At 41.2% G+C, this 21,972-nt stretch overlaps 1 protein-coding gene across 3 annotated transcripts in view; it reads left to right on the top strand.

Annotated features, from left to right (window-relative positions):
• The first annotated feature begins 1,431 nt into the window (after positions 1–1,431).
• LOC127658019 (intermediate conductance calcium-activated potassium channel protein 4-like) overlaps positions 1,432–21,972 on the top strand; it is a 45,648-nt gene continuing 25,107 nt past the window's right edge. For all 3 annotated transcript variants that reach the window (XR_007972342.1, XM_052147084.1, XM_052147086.1), the window contains exons 1-4: positions 1,432–2,037; positions 7,238–7,333; positions 12,722–13,176; positions 14,535–14,670. Coding sequence is in view for 2 of the 3 variants with exons in the window: in XM_052147084.1 (XP_052003044.1) it covers positions 1,708–2,037; positions 7,238–7,333; positions 12,722–13,176; positions 14,535–14,670 (1,017 nt within the window). In the remaining variant the exon portion in view is untranslated. The remainder of the gene's footprint in view (positions 2,038–7,237; positions 7,334–12,721; positions 13,177–14,534; positions 14,671–21,972) is intronic.

Raw genomic sequence — 21,972 nt, 5'->3', positions numbered from 1 at the left:
AATATTGCTTTGGCCTTAGCAAAAGGGTCATAAGATGGATTGTGAATCTCTGTATATCCTTTTATTTGTTACAAATATATATTTTATTACTAAAACGTAGACCGCTTTTTCCATTTTATTGTTCAGTGTAAATTTTGACTCTAAAAGTTAAATTTTTACTGCAAATGTATATCGGCCCCAAATATCGGTTATCGGTCTCCTTGATTACCAATAATCGTTATTAGTATCAGCCCTGAAAAAACATATCAGTTGACCCCTAGCAAAAACTATCTATAATGCTTGATATTATTTATATAGAATGAGTTTGAGAAAACATTGACTGAGAAGGTACAGGGTGACTATGAAAACAGTTAGGTTGTTGTAAGTGCTGTGCTACAGGATGCCCTGGCGGAAGGATCCACACAGAGGCACTGTCACATGGCCCAAGGTCATAACGTCATTCCTCCAGGAAGACAGACAAGTGTTTGAGCATAGAAATAGATTCAGCTTTAGTTCATTACGTTTGAAATGGGGAATGTTCAGCAACAAACCCTCTGGCCATGCTTGTACAGTTTATCCTTGTTTACCATCTTTGAGTTCCTGTGTCTCCAAAGTTCATCAAGGATGTGACAGTTTAAAGATACACTCAGTATTTATTTTTTTACTCATTAAAAGTTATACTTCTACTAAAAAAATTACTGCAACTTTGAGACATATTTATTTAATTGTTATGACATGAGATGAAGACTCATATCAGTTATCTTATAAAGCTAATTTATTCTACATGGGAAGGGTCTCTTCATGGGGGCAGCCATGTTAGGATCACAGTAATCACCCTGTTATTGAACACTTTCAATTGTGTCAAGATTAAAAGTTCCTAAATTAGATAACAGCTTTTGAAAAGAAAATGTATTATGATTTTATGACAGGTTCACTGTGGACAATGAATAGACCTTACTTTAGTCCGCCATATTAGATGTTTGACGGGAATGAAAACGAGGCTGTGAAAGCCTAGCTTTCATTTTTATTTTTTGTATAAATATGTCGCTGCTCTGTATACGGTCTATGCTGCTGCTGTTGGATGTGTAGTACTGGTTGAGCATTTCTATGTCTTGCACTAAACGCATCTCCCACTAGAGGTGCCCATATCGTCAAGATTTAGGGACTGTACAGTTTGTCTCAGCTGGTGCTGTGAGCGCAAGTATGAGCTCCTTAAAAACATACAGTATGCATAACACTTGAAAATGTAGGGATTTACTTTTAACTTCACTGTATGCTGCTGTAGCTTCCCTTATAATCGTTCGTTTCAATGGTAATGGTAATTGTAATGTAACTGTTTTAGAAAATTTTGTCTAATGTGTGAGCTTTAGTTTTCTGAAGGAAACAATACAATCATAGCAAATGAAGAATACATGTATTTGACATTCCATTTTATCAGGTAGCAGCAAAAGAAGTCCATCCACTGCATTTTTTCTTCAGCATACGTAAGAGAGCGTTACCGCATACTGAACAGTTTCGGAACGTCAACCCAAGAGTGCGACAGTCAAAACTTGAGGCGCGCATAAACAGTGTGCGTGGTATCTCAGGTAGAGGCGCGCGTTTGATTCTTCACTCTGCACCTCTGCTGCGCTTCGAAAAAAGGGACAGCTCGGAATACTGCTTGACCTCGACGTGCAATGCCTTCTACCGGCCGGGGAGAAATTTCGGTCGGAGGTGGGGAAGGGCAGGATGGAGGACAAGGGGACTGAGGTCTGCGTGGACTGGAGACAAGAGCGCGCGATGGAGATGACTGCTCGCCTCTCGCACTTCAGCTCCAAGGTCGACGGCAGAAACTGTGATGGGCTTGTCAACCACAACGGGGAAACTACGGAGATAACAGTGTCACTGTCGGGGAAGAGGCTCAGCCCGATAGAGGGGGGAAATCTTTACAGACTGCGTGAAAGAAAGTTCCTTTTGGAAGACAAGAAGCGCCTCTGCACGTGGGCACTGGGAACCGCGTTATTAGGGATTCTGCTGATGATATTACATGCTGAGCTGTGCCCAGTAGTATACCAACCAGTAAGTAGATCAACAGTTCATAACATTCCATTGCAATCTAGGTAATGGTAGTGCTCCTGAGACACTCGGTGGTGAAACTGATGGATGGAGAATGAGCTTTGAACTTTGAAGGGACAAATTATGTTTTAATAATGTGATAGGCTATCACCCAACATTAAAGAGAGTTATCAACAGACATTTCTTAACACTAATAAATAAATAATTTTATTAGGGCTATAAAAGTGCCTGGAATAATCCCAATTTAATTCAAGTTAATTATGAAACCTCACGGGTGACTCAGTTAATATATTGATAATATATTTTTTTTATATATTAAGTAACTTTGCAGTAAACGGGTCAACATCTCTTAATGATATTTTGAAGATCATGAGTTTGAAGCAGGTTCACTCAAATTTGCAAATTTGTTGTTTATATTTCCACTATTTTCTTATGATTTTATAATATATTCTTTTAATAGATTATAATTTAATCTAAGTCAATCAATAAATCAACTTTTTTCTCCAGGGAAATGCATTGACACCTGTACCTTAGTTGCACACGCCCAGGGAGACCTGCGATAGCATTAACAGGGTCCAACTTTACCAAAGGGGACACAGATCACCCCAATGTTGACATCACACAAAACAACATAAATAATAGTTAAAAAAAGCGAAAACCTCTGTGAACTGTTAATTACAACTATTTTAATGTCCCCATAAATTCACTTTACCAAGGAAAAATAATTAAATTAAATAATCTAAGATCAAGACATTATGGATATTCCAGCCTAATTTGTGTACTCAATCGTTTGAGTTATTAATACTTAAAATCTTAAGTCTATTGATTTTCATGGAGTTCAAGGGACATACAGTATATATTTGATTTATGAGCCCCATACTTGACATTTCATGTTATGTTTAATTAAGACTAGATTTTTCAAGGAATAGCAACACTAGGGTTTACAGTATAATGCCACTGTATCAATGCAAAATAAACACGATGGTTCTTTAAGTTACAATGCTCTTTTTATTGGTCTATCTTGCTCTGAATGCTTTCTGATAACCCTATGAAAAAACGAACTGATTTGAATACCCAATTGAATACACATTACAATATTATTGTTCACAATCTTTATATGTAGATGGAGAGTACATTTCGTAGATTGGTTCAGTGTTTCAGACATGATGATTTGCTTCTTAACATATACAGTTTTATTGGAACACAGTGTGATACATGCCTGAAGATTTTAAAACATTAACTCATTACATTAATATGATATAATTATATAAAAGAATAATCATAATGCCATTGGCAGACATCGCAAAGAATGCAATATAACTTTAATTACAAGTAAAAAATAAAATATGTACTCATATTTTCAATATACTGTATGGTTACATATTTACTGGTGTCCAATAAAATTTAAAATTATTATTCATGAAACATTCATACAAATTTACAGCTTCTAAATTTGGAACTTTAGAACTTATTTACTGTCCATTACAATCCATTACTCTATTTAATGTTATAACACATCTTTTTATTTAAGAATGCATTAAACAAAAAAATTAGATTAACTTTTTATTGATTTTGTGTTCTTAGCCTAAAATAGTTAACATGTGTTAGATTTGTTTTAATTGGTCAGATTTTATTTAGCTGCATATGTTCCTTTTCCAAGCCCTGAGTGGCAGCTAATTAGTATTTGCACATACTTTCTATTTATTTTCTTGATTTGCTATTTTAGTACAACTCTCTATTATGTCCTGCAATAATTTTATGTCATAATGCTTCACACTTCAGAATTTAGAAAAATGATTTTGTGCATCGAAAAGCAAAGCCTACTTCTGCCAACTTTATGGTGTGTTTAAGATTACCATTTTCCTGGAAACCAGATTATACAGGAAAAGCAGCTATTTATGCAAGTTTTTCCACATTTTGTCTCACTTCCCCCCACCCACCTTTCTCAGACTGCCTATGGTCATATTGCATCTTTCCACACCATTTAGTGCATAATTAGCGCCTGTTTGAATAATGGATTTGAGTGTTGACCTCTAATGGGACACAATAACTATGCTGATTTTCACGTGTTATCCTCTCCACTTACCTACCGTGGTGATTGGAGTGGGAAAAACAAACTTTATCCTTTACTTTTAGCCCCCCCACACACACACACACACAATTCTTTGATGTATTGCAGACAATCACACTGTTACACTTGGGACATTTGCCCTAGCAGCCACTAGATGACGCTAGATGTAGTTAAGACTTTTAGTTTGTAGTTCTGTGTTTTCCTTGTCTAGTCTTGTGATATCCTGTTTCCCTCGTGTTCATGTGTCTTGTTCCATGGAACCCTGGGTTCCAGTCATGGCTGCCAAAGTCAATGAGCCAATTTCTGAAGCCTCACCCATCCCAGACTATCTGGAAGAGGAGAAGGGCTCCTGCTCCCCAGTCACTGCCAGCACTCCTGAACACAGTGGTCGTTGATGAGTCTGTCCTGTTCCCCGAGGCTGTAGACGAGTCTTCCACGGCTCTGCCCCTTGAATCATCTGCTTCCCTGGCCTCTGAGTTCTAAGTCCCCTAGTGCCTTCCACTGCTCTGCCCGCTCCTGAGACTCCAGCGGCTCTGCCTGCTATGCCCCCTGAGACTCAAATTCCTGATCCTCCAGCAGCTCTGTCCGCTCTACCTCCAGCTTCGTCTGATGAGCCTCTATCCTTGGTTGCTCTTCCCTCGGAGTTCCTACTTTCATTGCCTCCGCCACCTGCTGCTCCGCCTCTTGACCCTCTGCCAGTTCAGTCCTGGTCTCCTGATCCTCCTCCAGTTCCCTTCCTGGAGCCGCCTTCCAGGCCACCAGACCCCATTCCTTTCCTGGAGCCACATCCCAAACCTCCGGACCCCGCTCCCTTCATGGAACCACTTCCCTGGCCACTGGCTCCGCCCTGGTCTACTGACCGTCTGCCTGATCTGCCCTGGCCTGCTTGGTCTCCAGGTTCATGTTGGTCTTCGGACTCCCCATTCGCTCCACCTTGGCCATCTGGTTCGTGTTGCCCTCTCATTTACCCTGTGCTTTCTTGGACTGCCGGTTCCATGATGCCCTGCTCCTATGAAAATGTTTGTCGAGCGCCAGGAGTCACTACTTAAAGGGGGGGCTATGTTACAATTGGGACATTTGCCCTAGCGGCCACTAGAGGATGCTAGGTGTACTTAAGACTTTTAGTTTGTAGTTCTGTGTTTTCCTTGTCTTGTGAGATCCTGTTTCCCTCATGTGTCTTGTTCTTATTGGTTTATTGTCTTTAACTTGTTATTTGTTTTGTTCCGTTATTTGTTCCTGTTTATTAGTCCTGTTATCTTGTTATTAGTTTAGTCTTGTCATTGGTTGTCTTTGTTATGTGTTTTTCCTTGACAGTGTATTTTAGCCCTCTTGTTTGCATTAGTCCCTGGTTGAGTATTGTTGGTTGTAACTCTGTTTCCATGTCTAGTCAGATCAAGTCATTTATATTTGTTTTGGTTTCATGTTCCATTACCATTACTGAAAATAAACTGCACTTGGGTTGCACTTGGGTTCACAATTCAGCTATTTCGTCTTTATCTGTTCCTGTTTGCAGCCTGCCAGAATGTTACACATGAACATCTACATAAACACACAATGAAATCATGAATTACTCTTCAAAAACAAACATTTGTGAATTTAATACTGCATTTACACTGTCAAATCAACAAGTGAACATTTTCAAAATGCAATATCACAGTAGAAATTTATTTAAATGTTTTCTTTTTTTCTATAGACATTCATCACTGTGACAATAGTGTATTAAATGTGGTTATACTCTTTGCATTTAAGATTGAGGAGATTTAAGAAAATAAATAATAAAAAAATACAAGCTTTTGACTTCAAATTCTTTTATTGGGGATATAACCTAGAGTATGCCATGGAAAATTCTTGTCCAATATTGCACCTGGCCTTATTAAACCAATCTGGTTATGCAAAAATGTAATGTGGATATGGATACTTGTCATTTAGCACATGCTTATCTTCCATGGAATCTTAATGAGTACAACATTAATTAGTACCTCTTGGTTTAGGCTATGGGTTGCCTTCTGCCTGAGAGCCTAGAGTTTTTAACAAAAATGCTTGGAAAGCTGACAAAAAATAAATCTGGTGTATTGAACTGTGGTAGGCCTACTATCATCTTCTTACATTAGCTTACATATGCAAGAGGAGGAAATGTTCAGTTCCTCTATTGTGTAATTCTCATAAATGAGGCCAAGCTTACTCATATTAGAGAAGGAACAAGGCCTAATGGCATTTTCTAAATAGCATTCTTGAATGTGCATACCAATGTAGTTTGATGTAACCATGGGCTAGAGACACATTAAGCATCTTTATTTGTTGATGAAAATTTGGGAGTGGGGCAATAATTATACAAATTCCTTCAAGGTAGTCAAGTGGGACAAAATGCAGCCTCAATTACATTTGTTGCATTTGCATCTAGGGGAGTTCTGAAACTTTTACAAACAAATTAGCTTTAATGTGCATATTTACCCTTAAGTTAACTGATATATTTTGTTTTATATGGAGAAAGAATGAATTTGAATGACACTGAACAGCCCCAAACTTCCAGGCATGATAGTTTATTTAAGCTTACCATTATCCTGGAAACTAGTTTATGCAGGAAAAGTGGCTATTTATGCAAGTTTTTCCACATTTTGTCTCCCTCCCCTGTGTTTTGCTCACACTACCTAAGGTCACAATGCATCTTTCCACATCATTTAGCACATAGTTAGTGCCTGTTTGAATAATGGATTTGAGTTTTGACCTCTAATGGCATACAAGCATGATGCCGATTTTCAAGCATTATCCACTCCATTCAGGTAGCTTGGTGTTTGGAGTGAACAAAACAAACCTCATTCTTGCCAACCGAGAATCTTCCAGCTGGTACAAAAGCACAAAAAATAAGATTCTAAATCTGTTGTTCCACTGCTGACTGCATTGCACATATTTAAAAAAGAAGCACCTGTCCCATCTTATTTAAACAATATGTAATGACTAAACATAGGAAATCACTGCAAAACTTTAGGCTTGAATATGTATCTATTGACGTTTATGTGCCATGGTAGTCAAGTATTATTCTTTCATTTCTGGAATTTTTTCTGAATTCTAGAATATGTGTACACTTTGGTACACTTTTATTATATAATTAGCTCTCATGTCTTTTCTCCCTAGGGATCCATACATGCCCTCTCCATAAATGGCCTCATTAGCTTCTCCACTGGGTGTCTGCTCATCCTCATCATTGCCTTCCATTATAAAGACATCAGAGTGAGTGTTTTTCTGTTGAATCTTCTTCTCTTTTATCCTTGTAATTTTCCTTAACATCTGAAGGCATTACTCCTAAAATGTTAAAGTATTTGTTTCTTGTAGTTTCTGCGGTTGCAGTACTATGCTTATTAGACAGAAATGTAATGAAATGTTATTGTGGCAGCTCTCTGCCTTTCCTATCAAGGAGGAAGCGGGAGCCGGGTGAACAATTTACGCAAGACTTTAATGACAGACAGTTTCACGTAGACACAACACGAGTGCTTTCCAGCACACGATCCCCAGCACACACACACACAGCTCTGTGTGTTTCTCATACTGTTGGCCTTCCTGGCCCAATGCAGAAGGAGTGGTGATGGAGTGGTGGTGGCGTAGTGGCTAAAGCACAGGGCTGTTAATCAGAAAGTCACTGGTTCGAACACCAAGGCCACCACCATTGTGTCCTTGAGCAAGGCACTTAACTCCAGGTTGCTCTGGGGGGATTGTCCCTGTAATAATTGCACTGTAAGTCGCTTTGGATAAAAGCATCTGCCAAATGCATAAATGTAAATGCAGAATGCACATGTTAGATGGCTGCATACATCTCTCTCTCTCCCCCGAACTGGCATCTCCGGCTCCTCTTTATCCCCATCTTGGCTAATTGGGGTAACTCAGCGCTAGGCGCTCCTCCTTACGGCCTTGCCACACACTCCTCCTCGTCACAATTATCTATGTTGTTTGTTGAGAAAGAGGGGGTATGAGTTCACATTGACATTCAATACAGTACTTGCTAAAAGATACAGATTTCAGACAGTTGGTTGTTCCTAAAGTACAGGATATATAATGTATATAAAGAAAGCCCCTGGCCTAACCCATAACTTAACTTCTTTAGTCATTAACTCTATTTACTATTATACTGCAGTTTGTCTCTGCAGTTCTTAAAAGTGGTGTATACCACTTAGCGTTAGGCAAGAGTAATTTATAAAGTAAGAAGAATAATAGGATTTCAGGGAAATAGTCCAAGGCACTTCTTCTGGTAGAAAATTTAAAAAGCCTTTATTGTCATTTGGCTAGTCACATCAGGACATTAAAAACAGTGACTGCACACTGATGCATTTCAGCAAGCAGCCTTCCTCAGAGTGTCAGGAACAAATGGGTCACAGGTGTAAATACAATCAACTGATTAATGGGGCTGAGGAAATCCAAAATCTTAAAGGGGAAATGCCTAATTAAATATCACAGCCTTAACAATAAAATACTAAGTATATAAAACGTCTCGGTTACTGACGTAACCTCCGTTCCCTGATGGAGGGAACGAGATGTTGTGTCGATGAGTTGACACTAGGGGTCGCTCCTGCGGAGCCCAGACATCTCTGATCTTGAGAAAAGGCCAATGGAAATTGCCGTGTGAAATTTGCATGCCACTCCCCCGGACATACGGGTATAAAAGGAGTGACGTGGTTGGTTCAGTGTTGTGGCAGGAGGGACACAACGTCTCGTTCCCTCTCGGTTACTGACGTAACCTCTGTTCCCTATCTGTCACTCACCAGGACACTAGGGGTCCCAATGGAAAACGCCACAAGAGCTGAACAGAGTTACGCAGACTGGTGGTGCGAGACGGGCAGGCCTCTGTGTGCCTCATAGCCAGCGCAGCAAGCCGTCGCATAACTACTCCAACACACTGGCAGGCTTGAAGCGGTCCCCTACACCTAGGGGAACGGCTAACTGCTCAGGAGTATTAGGACTGGCTGGCCCAGCCGTGGCCTTCTCTCTATTGTTCTCCCCAAAAGGAATGAAATCATTCGGCTGGGGGCCAATATATGGTCCAAGCTGGGGGGGTGTCCCAAACCCAGCCCCGAGGGGGGTTACGTGGAATACAACACACAGTCTTACCGGTTAGGAGCGGAAGCACAACGTGCAGAACGGCGTTGTGGTAGATCCTACCGAAGGGGGGAGGAGCTACTACAAACAGGGCGACCAAGGACAGAGGGCCCTCTGCCCAAGGAAGACACGGTTTACCATCAGGGAAACCATTTTATGGAACATACATCACACAGGGTTGCCTAGGGGACAACCAGCACATGTGGAGTACTTACCTCAGTACGGGGGCCTGGTGACACCGGGTGTACTGCCAATAAGTGACCACTAAGAGGACCTGCTCCCCGTCCTCCCTGACAGGGGCCAGCTGTGTGCCAAGACATATGTGCCGAGGGGAGCCTCGGTCAGAGAGTACCATAGTGGGCAATGGGAGGATTCTGGGGAAGCAAACAAGTCTACCTGTGCTTGGCCGAATTGACTCCAGATCAGCTGGACTGCCTGAGGGTGGAGCCTCCACTCTCCCCTGGGCGTAACCTGCCGCAACAGTGCGTCCGCTGTGCTTTTGAGGTGGCCCGGGATATGAGTGGCTCGCAGCGATTGAGCCAGTGCTGACTCCAAAGGAGGAGACGGCAGGCGAGTTATGACATACGGCGAGAGCGTAGGCTGCCTTGGCGGATGATATATGCCACCGTTGCTGTGTTGTCCGTCCGGAGCAACCCATGCTTTTCCCAAGTGACCCAAATCCCCAAGTGGCTGAGGTGCCTGAGCACCAGGTTCCTTGAGCACACAACATGTCCTGCGAGTGAACAAAAATTAGCCAGTCGTCGAGATAGTTGAGGATGCGGACGGCCACTTCCCTTAGTGGGGCAAGGGCTGGCCGCGAGGCGGGTGGCGTCACAGTCCTGCGGGTAGCTCTGCGCCTGTGGCGGGGCTGATGTCGGTGTTGGCACCACAGGGGAATGCCCTGGGGATGAGCAGATGGAGTGCGGTGTCTGTGGCTCCGCCTGGGCAGGATGTGCTGTATGGCCTCCGTCTGCTTCCTCACCGTTGAGATCTGCCGGGCGAAGTCTCCAACGGTGTCGCCAAACAGCCCAACCTGGGAGATGGGGGCGTCAAGGAAACGCACCTTGTCAGCCTCTCGCCAGGTTGAGCCAGAGGTGGCGTACCTGGACCACCAGGGTGGACATCGCCTGCCCGAGAGCCCGCGCCGTGACCTTTGTTGCCCGGAGGGCGAAGTCAATCGCCAAGCTCCTGCATTAGACCCGGGTCAGGACTACCCTCATGTAGTTCTCTGAGTGCCTTGGCTTGGTACACCTGCAGGAGGGTTTGTAGGATTCCACTCCAGCCCGACACTCGCGGCTGCCCGGGCAAGCATGGTCGTCAGTCCAGCCGAGTCCTCAGCGTCAGACATGACGAACCTGCTCTCCGATGCCGCGATCGATAGCTCATCATCATCAGGCGCCCCGAACAACGTCCGCCGTGACACAAACAGGCAACCTCGCCACAGCGCTCAGTTGGACCATACCAGCGTGACGGGGAGTGGGAGGTCCGTGAAGTAATACCCGGCGGAGAGGCTCCCTCTGAGGTCCCCATATCGCCACCAGTGCTAACCGACCCCGCCTCATACCGTAGGTAGAAGGACCGAGTCAGGGAGCCGCTGGGGTGGCTTGCGCTCTTACGAGGGCGAGCCGCGCCCGCAACGTAGCCATGGTCACGTACTCGCAGTGAGTACATGAACCATCCACGAACACTGACTCCACAAGGCCATCAGACGGGGAGAGACATCAACCCCAACCAGGAAATAAACACAAACGAAAAGGCATCTTGAAAAAGACGCTTTCCATTTGTGCACTTTTTTAGAGAAAATATCACTCTTTTTGTGTTTTTATATATATACATATATGCCTCCCTATATATACATATATACATATTTATATGTATATGTATATATAGGGAGGTATATATAAATGTAAACCTTTTCTGCTTCTGAAGCGCCCAGGGGTGTATGCTCAACACAACGTAGTGTGTGAGGGGGAGAACCGCTGGAAAGCGCCCGCTGCCCCCCGGTCACCGTGTCTGTAGCAACTCCTCCCTCCAAAGAAGCGGGATCTATCACCACGCCACTTACCACATGTGACCTAAAAGCCCATGTGGTGTATTTTGCCACTTTTACCTCCCCTTCTCCTGGCAGGTGTGGTCTCCGCAGGGTCTTTTCCCCCTGAAAGAATAGGAAACTGGGTAAGACCCCCTTCCCACGATGCGTGTAAGGGCCCCAGCCGTTTTGCTCTATGCGAGAAACATAGAGAGAAAAGAGGCCCGGCAGGCTCGGCTCGTTCACAAGTGTCGCATTGTTCCACTGTCTAGGGTAACTATTAGGGTTACGACGACTTTATGGGGCATTGGGGAAGGGTACGTGCAGTCTGATACAGCTGGTCATTTTGGCACGTCAAGTACCTGCCCGCTCCTGTGTCAGCAGTACCCGTACACGGCTCAGCGCATGGCGTGATTTAAATTGGACCCCTAGTGTCGCTTCTTCGACACAACGTCGAAGTGAGCGACAGACGGGGAACGTCTAGGTTACGGATGTAACCTCCGTTCCCTGATGGAGGGAACGAGACATTGTGTCCTCCCGGCCACATCGCTGAGCCGAGCCACTGTTGTGGCCGGACCATTTCCGGCTCCTCAGAAAAATCCTGAAACAGATGCATTTCCCCACCTTTATACACCTTTATACCCGTATGTCCGGGGGCGGGACATGCAAATTCTGTTCGCTAACTTCTCATTGGCCTTTTTTCATAGATCAGATGTATATTCTCAAGAGAGACCCCAAGTGTTGCTTCTTCGACACAATGTCTCGTTCCCTCCATCAGGGATCAGAGGTTACATCCATAACCTAGATGATCTTACAGCCCTCAGGATTTAGTGCTTTAATAGTTTTTTTAATTATATACACATATGTATAGTGAAAAATTGCTGGTAAAGCATCTGAGTGGCTGGTTAATGCCATCAACCCACAATGCAAAAAGTAACCCCTTTCTTAAAGTGATAATTTAATCTAACTTTCGCTTAACCCTATTAATAAAAATCCACTATCCAGTTCTATCCAGCTAGAACTGGATAGCAGGTACAATAGGTATAGCATGCAGGCACATCAGGAAAATGTAGGTAACAATTTCAAAAACAGAAATATGGAAATATGTGCTTTTCGAAAGGTTGGATATGACCTGAAACATGAACCATATTGCCCACTATTCATTAATATAATTATATTCTTTTTCTGCTCTAAGTCATGTTAAAGATTTATTAATTTTTTTACCATATAATAAATTAGCCGTTCATTTGTGATTTATAGTTTTGAAAAATTTTCACTGACACACTTGTTCTTGTTCAACCACCACAGTTTACAGCTGGACGTCCTATCAGGGAAGGCAGTGCTGTATTTGTTTTGGCTCTGTTCTTCTAGTGAATCAAGGATGTCTTGCTCTCTCTCTCATCTCTGCCATACTTTGTTAATCATTGCTTCCTTTTGAGATCAATCAAGTGATTCTCTTGTTGATACACATCCTGCCTCTGTTTTTCTTTCCTTTCTTTAAGCTTTTCATCATTGACCACAACCAGGTGGACTGGCGCATCGCCATGACCAGTAACCGAGTGCTTGGCATCTCCCTGGAGATCATTGTGTGTGCTATCCATCCTGTGGCCACCTACCTGAGGCCCAATGTGGGGAACAGGTTAGGGGGGAAATCAGAGGGAAATTCCTCTGCTCCCCTCTGCTTGTCCTCCAGCCACAAAGAAGTCATGCTAGATGTGGAGTTGCTGCTGTCGGGACTGATGTTCCTGAGGCTGTATCTGGTGCACAGAGCTGTCCTGTTACACAGCAAAGTGCTCCTCAGTGCCTCTTATAGAAGCATCGGCTCCCTCAACAATATCAATTTCACATTCCGCTTCGTGCTCAAGGTGTTAATGAACCAGTATCCAGCCCGCACCCTACTGGTCTTCATTATGTTCTTCTGGCTCTCAGCAGCTTGGATGCTGCGACTGTGCGAAAGGTGCATAACACAATAATGCACTTATTTTTTATACTGTAAATGCATAAGCACACATAGGCTATATTCACACTGTCCATTTTTGGGATTTACAACTATACTAACAGGTGTGACTTTAATTGCCTGTTAAATACAACAGCAAACTGAATTGGATCAGATAATATCCGTATGAACAGGTAACCCAAATCTATCCCCTTTTCTTACTCATGATAGCCTTAAATTTTTATTTGAACCTTATTTTATTTAAAATATATATACATATTTTTTTTTACAAATTTGTATCTATTTACTGTTACTTTGATACTCTCAGATAAGCAGCCACAACCAGTTCTGTTTGGTTATGGTTTTCTCCTCACCCCCAAACAACTAATACACTCAACAACAAAAAATGCATTCATCTATGCATTTCAATTGCATAGCAAAATTCCATCAAATTGAATTGAAGTAATCATTACACAATTCAATTTGATGGAATTTTGTTATAAAATTGAAATGCATAAATCTTAAAAATAGGATTTACATTTTTGAGTGTAAAGGAGTTTTTTCCCTCACTCTATTTTGCCTTTTGTTTTTTTTTTTTACAAGCTGAGAGAGAATTTCCATTCCTAATTTTGGTGATTAATGGCAAAGACTAATAATCCATAAAGCACAAACATAATGCAATACATAATAAGATATGTCAAATATCTCACCAACAAGATGTTGATTGCTGTGAGATTCAGCACATAGTAACTGAAACAGAAAATGTGAATGTTTTAGAATGCGTTTGTTACTCTTTTTTTCATAACCAAACTGTGTGAACTGAACCATATTTAGCACGCCGATGGACTGACGTCCTTATTCTGCTATTGTGTGAATGTAGCCATAGAGAGAGACTCACAAACATGTAGCAGCACGTACTATGTGCACATACACTCATGCAACATTTCTTACTATGTTTTTTGCTTGACTCATTAGAAACAGTTAATCAAGTGCTATTCAGTCATTCATTCTCTACTGTTGATGGTCAATTTGACTTCTAGTCATACCTTTGTTATGAATAGATTTATGTCAGGAACAGACAAATTGCTTTTCAGTACTTGCCAACTCATTACTGACTTTCAAATTTAGAACCATACATTCCAGTTTGCTTGGAACTACTTTTGTCAGGGCGTAGATAATCAGTACTCTCATTTTGTAGTTTATTAACGGCATTATCTTCTGCATCAAATGTTTTATATTTTCATTTAATTTAAGTCTTTATAAGAGCTTCATTAGGTGATTAGTCTGTGTTTTTGCAAAGTATTCATTATTAAGACACTGTGCAACAAATTCCACCGTAGAGTTAACCAGCACCAGTTACTCTCTGTCTCCACCTATAGGCAGGAACAGGTGGAGACAGGCGGTATGGACACAGCATTGTGGCTCATCGCCATCACCTTCCTAACAGTGGGCTATGGAGATGTGTCCCCTTTTACTAGCTGTGGCAAGGTGGTGTGTCTCTTCACAGGCGTCATGGTAAATATAACATTAACTACACTTTTTAATATATATATGTAAATGTCCAACATTCTTTTGAATGTCCATGAACTAAAATAAAATATTTGATGCCATGAGTGTACCTTCATTTACTATTACTGGTACTATTATTTTGAATGGCCATGGAAAATTAAGCAATATGATAACAATTTTACCTGGTCTCAAAAAGTAGTTCGTTAATTTACCTTATGAACTTTCCCCTTTTGCGGACCCTTAATGCTTTGCAGAACTAATGTTTGCTTCTAAATCACTTGCACCTTTATTAGTAACTGACACATAAGTGCCAGCTTTACATGTCATATATTCTGCTTCCCACGGATCTCGACCTGGACGAAAGCATGGGAATGTTTTGTGCAAATCTTCTGTAAATTTGCACTTTTGTTTGGGCATTGTTTCCACTCAGCTGTCATTTGCTGCTACAGTCAAGCAGCTGTTTGATGCCGAACACAACGGCACTTTTGGCCAATAGTTGCTGCAAGCCTCTTATAATCGACCAATTGGTGTGCGAGAAGGCGGAACTTACAAAGAGGGGTTAAAGCAATGCAAATATGCGTGCACTTACAATTAAGTATTAGACAAGATACACATTATAATGCAACCAAAGCCGAATCCCGGATATTTTCGCAAATTTAGAAATTAAGGTCCGTAAAAAGGACATATCCTGGGAAAAAGAGGACGTATATAGGTCTCAATAGGTCTATTGGTGCTGATTTTACACAAGGGTGATTTGAACCATTAAAAAAATATATTAATTATTTATTTATTAACATAAAATAAGTTAAAAACTTTTAATAGTAAAATATGTCTCTTTTCTTGGAAGAGTGCTATTTTTTTGTATGGAAAGTGTGGCATTGGTTATTTTTCAGACTAAAACATTACAATGTTTCTTTGAGCCCCATAACTTTGATTTTGTAAAGCGATAAAATAGTTAGCATTTTGTTATGACCTTGAGACAAGCTACTTGTTTATTCATTTACCTGTCCAGCTTCTCTAACTGGACATAGTAGTAAAAATGCCATAAAATTAGAACATGGGTTCCTGTTGTCTATGTTGTGGTAGCTTCTGCTTCATTTATTTTTGAAAATTTTTGCTGTGTCTCGTTTAGAAGGATGTGTCCTCCGGAGATGCATTTCTCGGCCGCATACGTCATTGAGACTGTCTCGTTTCAGAAAAGAGAGTAGGACACTTTGAATGCAACCTTCGAATGCAACCACCTTTCACGGGAATTCGGAGGATGCATGAGGTGGATCCTTCATGGGCACTCACAACCCACAATTCTTTGCTTCAAAGGAAATGTAAAAAAAAACATTATGCCAATTTACCTGTAAATTGATGTTCAACCGCAAGGAATGTTAATTCCCTAGTTAAAGTACCTCAGTAGATGGGTGCAGAGTATATAATATGTATAATTATATTAAAATATAATTAAAATGAAGTATTAGACTAAAAGTACACCTATAAAATCTATTTTATTTTCTCTTTACATCATTATAACTATCCTAAATTTTACCTCATACATTCCCTTCCAGAGGGACTTTGTCCCATTGTCACTCAAAGCGCTCGCGCTTGTTAAAGAGTGGCATGCTGTCATAGCAACCATGTTACGTTCCGTTTCCATTTGTCCTACGAACAGGGGTGGAAAGAATACTGAAAAATAATACTCAAGTAAAAGTACTGTTACTTCCTAAAAATGTTGTGTGAGTAGACTAAAAGTATCTGTTATAATAACTACTCAAGTAAGAGTAAAAGAGTAGCTTGTTTAAAAGTACTCATGAGTAGTGAGAATTGAGTACTGAGTTGCGAAAGCTATGCCCCTTTAAAATAAAAACTGTATGCTGCAATTTAAAAATGAGGCACACATACTGTAATTTACATTTCCTTTTATGGCTGTTTCCCAGAAAGAATAAAAAATATAGGTGTTTTATAGGTGACAATTTTTATACATCTGGATTTTATGGACCAGAGCTGAAATATTCTTCTGAAAATCTTAATTTGTGTTCTTCTGAAGTAAGAAAGTCATAGACTTTGATGATGGCATGATGGTGAGTAAATGATGAGAGAATTTTCATTTTTGAGGGAACTATTTATTTAAGTAGCTCATGTGGGGCCACATTGTCCTCCTTTTGAGATCCAATGTTCCACATTGATTTAGTTCTTGTATCTTTTAAGACCAGCAATAGTTGTTTTCTCATTCTAATGCATGATGCACACTTTGCTGAAGTTTGTGATTAATGTTCTGCATGAATTATTGCTCTACAAAGGTTGATACTTTTCTATCAGGCATTAGAAGAAAAAAAAACATAATGAAGGCTAAGCATAATTATAAATTATTTGATCATCTTTACTTTCCTGGTAATTGATTATACAAATGAATAGTAATTAATTAAAATCAGGGGTCAGTATTATAATAAATAAAAACTAAAAGTATTATTACAAATATTATTATTAAATGTATTCTATTGCATTAATAATTTTAAAGCTACTCAAGTTATTCGGCCGAAAGTAGTGAGTGGTTTTCTCATTTCCTTTTTATTGTTCCTTTATATGACATAGCCTACTAGACAGTGCTCAATTCACATAAATGTACACTTCAAGTCCAACATTTGATATGTCCAACAACATGCGTTCACTTTCGACCAAACCGACTGCGTTTACATTAAATTCTCACCAAGACGGGCATTGGAGGAAGTATAAAGTGTATTTGATTGTTTAGGCATAACAGCAACAGCGCTCAAACATTAGCCACCTGTTTATCAAACAGCACACAGCTACAGACATCAGGAAATAAAAAGTCAATCTTTTATATTTCATCTAGATCAACCAACCAGTGGTGCTCTTTCTATTGCGATGTATGTAATGAACACCCCTATTCTAGATGTAGAATATAGGCTAAATATATAAAATTACTCAAAAGTTTTCATCGATATCACGGACATCTCTCTCTCTCTCTTTTATTTTCCAGATAAACATCAAGATTTTTTTATCATCCATTCCTATTGATAACATTGCATTAATCTCTCACATCAAACCCAATAATCTCAGTGATAGATAGTGAAATTACAGGCTACGTTATAAACACACAAAATCTAGTAAGCAGAAATATAAAATTTACCTCGATATGTTTCTTCAAATTAGAGGCAGGATTTGCTGATATCTGGCTTGAGCAAGTTAAACTCACATGACACGATCAAGCAACTGGCCTTTTTCACTGTGAAAAGCACTTTCAGGTGCGGCCAGATATGTTCAGCTGTAAAATGTGCTTGAGATATTCAGCTCTCTTTCAAGTTTTTTACATGTGATTTTATTTGACGGGAGTCACAAGACTCTCCCTAGCTAATCACTTTGATAGATCAAAATAAAATCAGGACAGTGATGTAGCGAACACAGATGGTGGAAATACAGCACAGTAAAAGTACAGTTACAGCACTTAAAATGTACTCAAGTAAAAGTAAAAGTATAACATTTTTAAACTACTTAAAAAAGTAAAATTCTTGGGGGCAAGTAGTTAATTACAGTAACGTGAGTATTTGTAATTTGTTACTTTACACCCCTGCCTACAAAGGCCATCTTGTCTTTTGTAAGTCACTTTGGATAAAAGCGTCTGCCAAATGAATAAATGTAAATGTTTAAACAAGACTTGTTTAAAGGAGGACACTTGGTATACTGCAGCCTTCAAAGAATGTGTCATACCTAGCATGCAGCCTTCGAAACGAGACACAGCCTGTTGAGAAATGGTGCAGACAACAGTCCTTATTCACACTAGCGCCATCTTTGATTTTGAATGGAAATGACAACGAGGCTGTGAGAAATATACTCTCTTCAATAGCACGAATGGTATAAAGCTGCATAACGCTCCTAGATCCCATCTGATTTTCCATAACTCATGTTGTCTGGAGTTCTTTATATACGGAATGTACTTGGACAGATATTTTATCAACGTTTTGTTCACGGAATGATCCAAAAAGATTTTTACGTGAGGTACTGCCCATTGAAGAGACAGTAAGTCTATTACTCACAGTCTTGTGTCACTCACATTAAAAATCAAAGATGGCGCTAGCATGAATAAGGTCTATGATATGGAACTATGATCTGTGGAATGTTACAGAGAGTGGGGTAATCTGTGTCAGTGGCTCAACTAAGTGAAAAGCTTTACCTCCAAATTGAGGAACTACTGTTCCCCAACTCATACAGGCGACGTGTAATTGTGCACTGTTCATCAACATGTTCTCTATAGATGGTTTTGAGAGGTGATTTCAGGAAGGAAGGAATTGTATTTTAACAAATATCCAAAAGGTGCCACATACCTGACAGAAAATGCATTTTTCACCCTTTAAATATTGATTGATACTTATATTCAAATCTGAAATATTATTAAAATGTTTACATAAAGCTTTAAATGTGAACACTGTGAATATTGATATTTTGAAACTCTGGGTTTGTGTGTGCATGTGCAGGGCCGGCCCTGGCCAATTTGCTGCCCTAGGCAACATTTCACCTGGTGCCCCTGGAATCACAGACAATTCCACCACTGATCATTGTGTTCATACACTCACACAGAAACAAACTGAGCAGCTTTGTCTTGTTTTTCTTTATTTTGAAAATATTTTGGAAACACACACACACACACACACACACACACACACACACACACACACAACTAAATTATAAATATAATATAAATAAATGTATATTATAAGATTATTGCGGGAAAAAAAATACAGAAACAAAAAGATACACAAAAAAATAAATATGTGAGTGGTAGTGGCGTAGTGGCTAAAGCACAGGGCTGTTAATCAGAAGGTCACAGCTTCTAACCCCATGTCCACCACCATTGTGTCCTTGAGCAAGGCACTTAACTCCAGGTTGCTCCGGGGGGGATTGTCCCTGTAATAAGTGCACTGTAAGTCGCTTTGGATAAAAGCGTCTGCCAAATGCATAAATGTAAATGTAAATAACTATACACAAACTGGAATGCAAATGTTCTACAGCCTTACTCTCCTTGCCTTTCTAGCAGCAAAGTCATCTATGATATCATCATAAGACAGCTGTTGGGAGACCACATGATTTATGCTAATGACTGAAAGTCCACTGAGACGTTCTTGAGCCATTGTAGATCTCAGGTAGTTTTTAATCAGTTTGAGCTTAGAGAAGCTCCTTTCAGCAGCAGCGACGGTAACAGGTAGCGTGGCAGAGATTCTCAGAGCGACCCACATATTGGGGTAAATTTCCGTCAGCTTCTTCTTGTGCAGGAAAGTCAGGAGCTCAATGTTTGTCATGTTTTTTGATGGCAGATGTGAAAAGTTTTGCATTTCCAATACAAGTTCCCTGCCATCAATATCTGGCTGTCCATCATGACTTAAAGCTGTGCTCAGGGTCTGACAGTGCTCTACCAACTCTTCTTTGGACATGTTGGGAAAGTTGAGGAGCACTCCAAATTTAACAACAATAATATCTTAATAAAAACCTAAAGTAATATTGACAAACTATATATCATTTGAAACCTCATGTTTGTTTTCATGCCAAGAGTTCAAAAGATAACACCAATTCAATTTTATGAGGAAAAAAAGGTCTGAAAATGTTTTAAATATAAAGAAAGATATTATGGATTCTCGATTTGTGATGTGGTTGCGAGCTATAACGTACATATGTGCTCTTTTTATGCATTTATTAGAGGTTGAATTCAAATCAAATACTAAATACTACAATTAAACACACAAACAGCAAGAATAATTACATCTGGTATTCATGCAAAAAACTGTATTGAGCACTTCTCTAGCATACATACAGTAGTTACATTTTCAAAAAATTAATTTTGAAAGTGTTTGTTTTCCAGTAACAGTTAGATGGTAGCAATGTCCTACTAACGTCTCGGGTTATGACTATAACCCTTGTTCCCTGAGAAGGGAACGAGACACTGCGTCGTTGAAAACGACTCTTTGGGAACGCTCCTTAGCGTGCGCCTCTGAATTATGAATGAAACTATTCCAATCTTGATTGGTGTTAGCGCCATGACGTAACATGTGACGGCATAACCGATGCATAAAAGTGACGCCGGTACACATACACATTAGCCTAGCGATGAAGCAAGCCGCCTCAGGCCTTGAGGGGCGTGGCAGGACGACGCAGTGTCTCATTCCCTCTCAGGGAACAAGGGTTATAGTCATAACCCGAGACGCTCCTTCCGAGGGAACTCGCGACTGCGCCGCTGAAAACCACTCTTTGGGGAACGAATGCCCACTAGGCCACGCACTGAAAAAAAGGCCTGCCCTAGGGTGAAACTGAACTCAGGCACTCAGCTAGGACGAGAGCACACGCGCGCCAGGCGTACTAGGGAGGTGCAGATTGTAAAACCTGATGAAAGTGTGCGGGTAGCCCAACCGGCTGCCTCACAGATCTCCTGGAGGGGTACTCCCGATAAGAGAGCCCTAGAGGACGCCATGCCTCTAGTTGAATGAGCCCTCACGGCCAAAGGTGAAGGCAAATTGCGCACCTTGTAGGCCGAGATAATAGCCTGAACAATCCAATTACTAATGGTTTGTTTCGAGGCAGGGAGCCCCTTCTTAGGTGACCCAAAACACACTAACAGTTGGTCCCACCTCCTCCAAGAAGAGGACCTCTCGAGGTAAACACTCAAAGCTCTGACAGGGCAGAGCAAATGGAGCCTCTTCTTCTGCCGACACATGAGGTGGAGGATAAAAAGCCTGCAGGATCGTAGACCGTGCCGTGTTAGACGGCACCTTAGGCACATAGCCAGGTCTCGGGTGTAAAATGGCTTTAACTCCGCCAGGGGCAAACTCCAAGCAAGCTGGCGTCACTGCCAGGGCTTGAAGATCACCCACCCTCTTTAGAGAGGTAATAGCTAAGAGAAAAGCCATCTTGAACGCCAGGTCCTTGGGCAAAGCCGACTGAAGGGGTTCAAGGGGGCCAGGGATAACCCTTCGAGAACCACCGCCAGGTCCCAGGCAGGAACCCTGGACCTGGTTGTCAGTCTCATCCTCCATGTACCACGGAGAAAACGAATGACCAGCTGGTGCCTCCCCAGAGGCCCATCACTCAGTGGTGCATGGAACTGAAATGGCAGCCACGCACACCTTAAGTGTGGAAGGGAGAGACCACGAGAGAAACGATCTTGAAGAAACTCCAGAACTGAAGCCACCGGGCAGTTAACTGGATCTAATTCATGTTCTCTACACCAAGTGGAGAACACATTCCACTTGAGGCCATATAATCTCCTAGTAGACGGAGCCCTAGAGCTAAGTATGGTTTCAACCACCCCCGCTG

This window comes from Xyrauchen texanus, chromosome 17 (genome assembly GCF_025860055.1).
Source record: "Xyrauchen texanus isolate HMW12.3.18 chromosome 17, RBS_HiC_50CHRs, whole genome shotgun sequence".
Lineage (NCBI taxonomy): Eukaryota > Metazoa > Chordata > Actinopteri > Cypriniformes > Catostomidae > Xyrauchen > Xyrauchen texanus.
The sequence above is the reverse complement of the archived record's forward strand: the minus strand, read 5'-3'. Positions and strand labels throughout refer to the sequence as shown.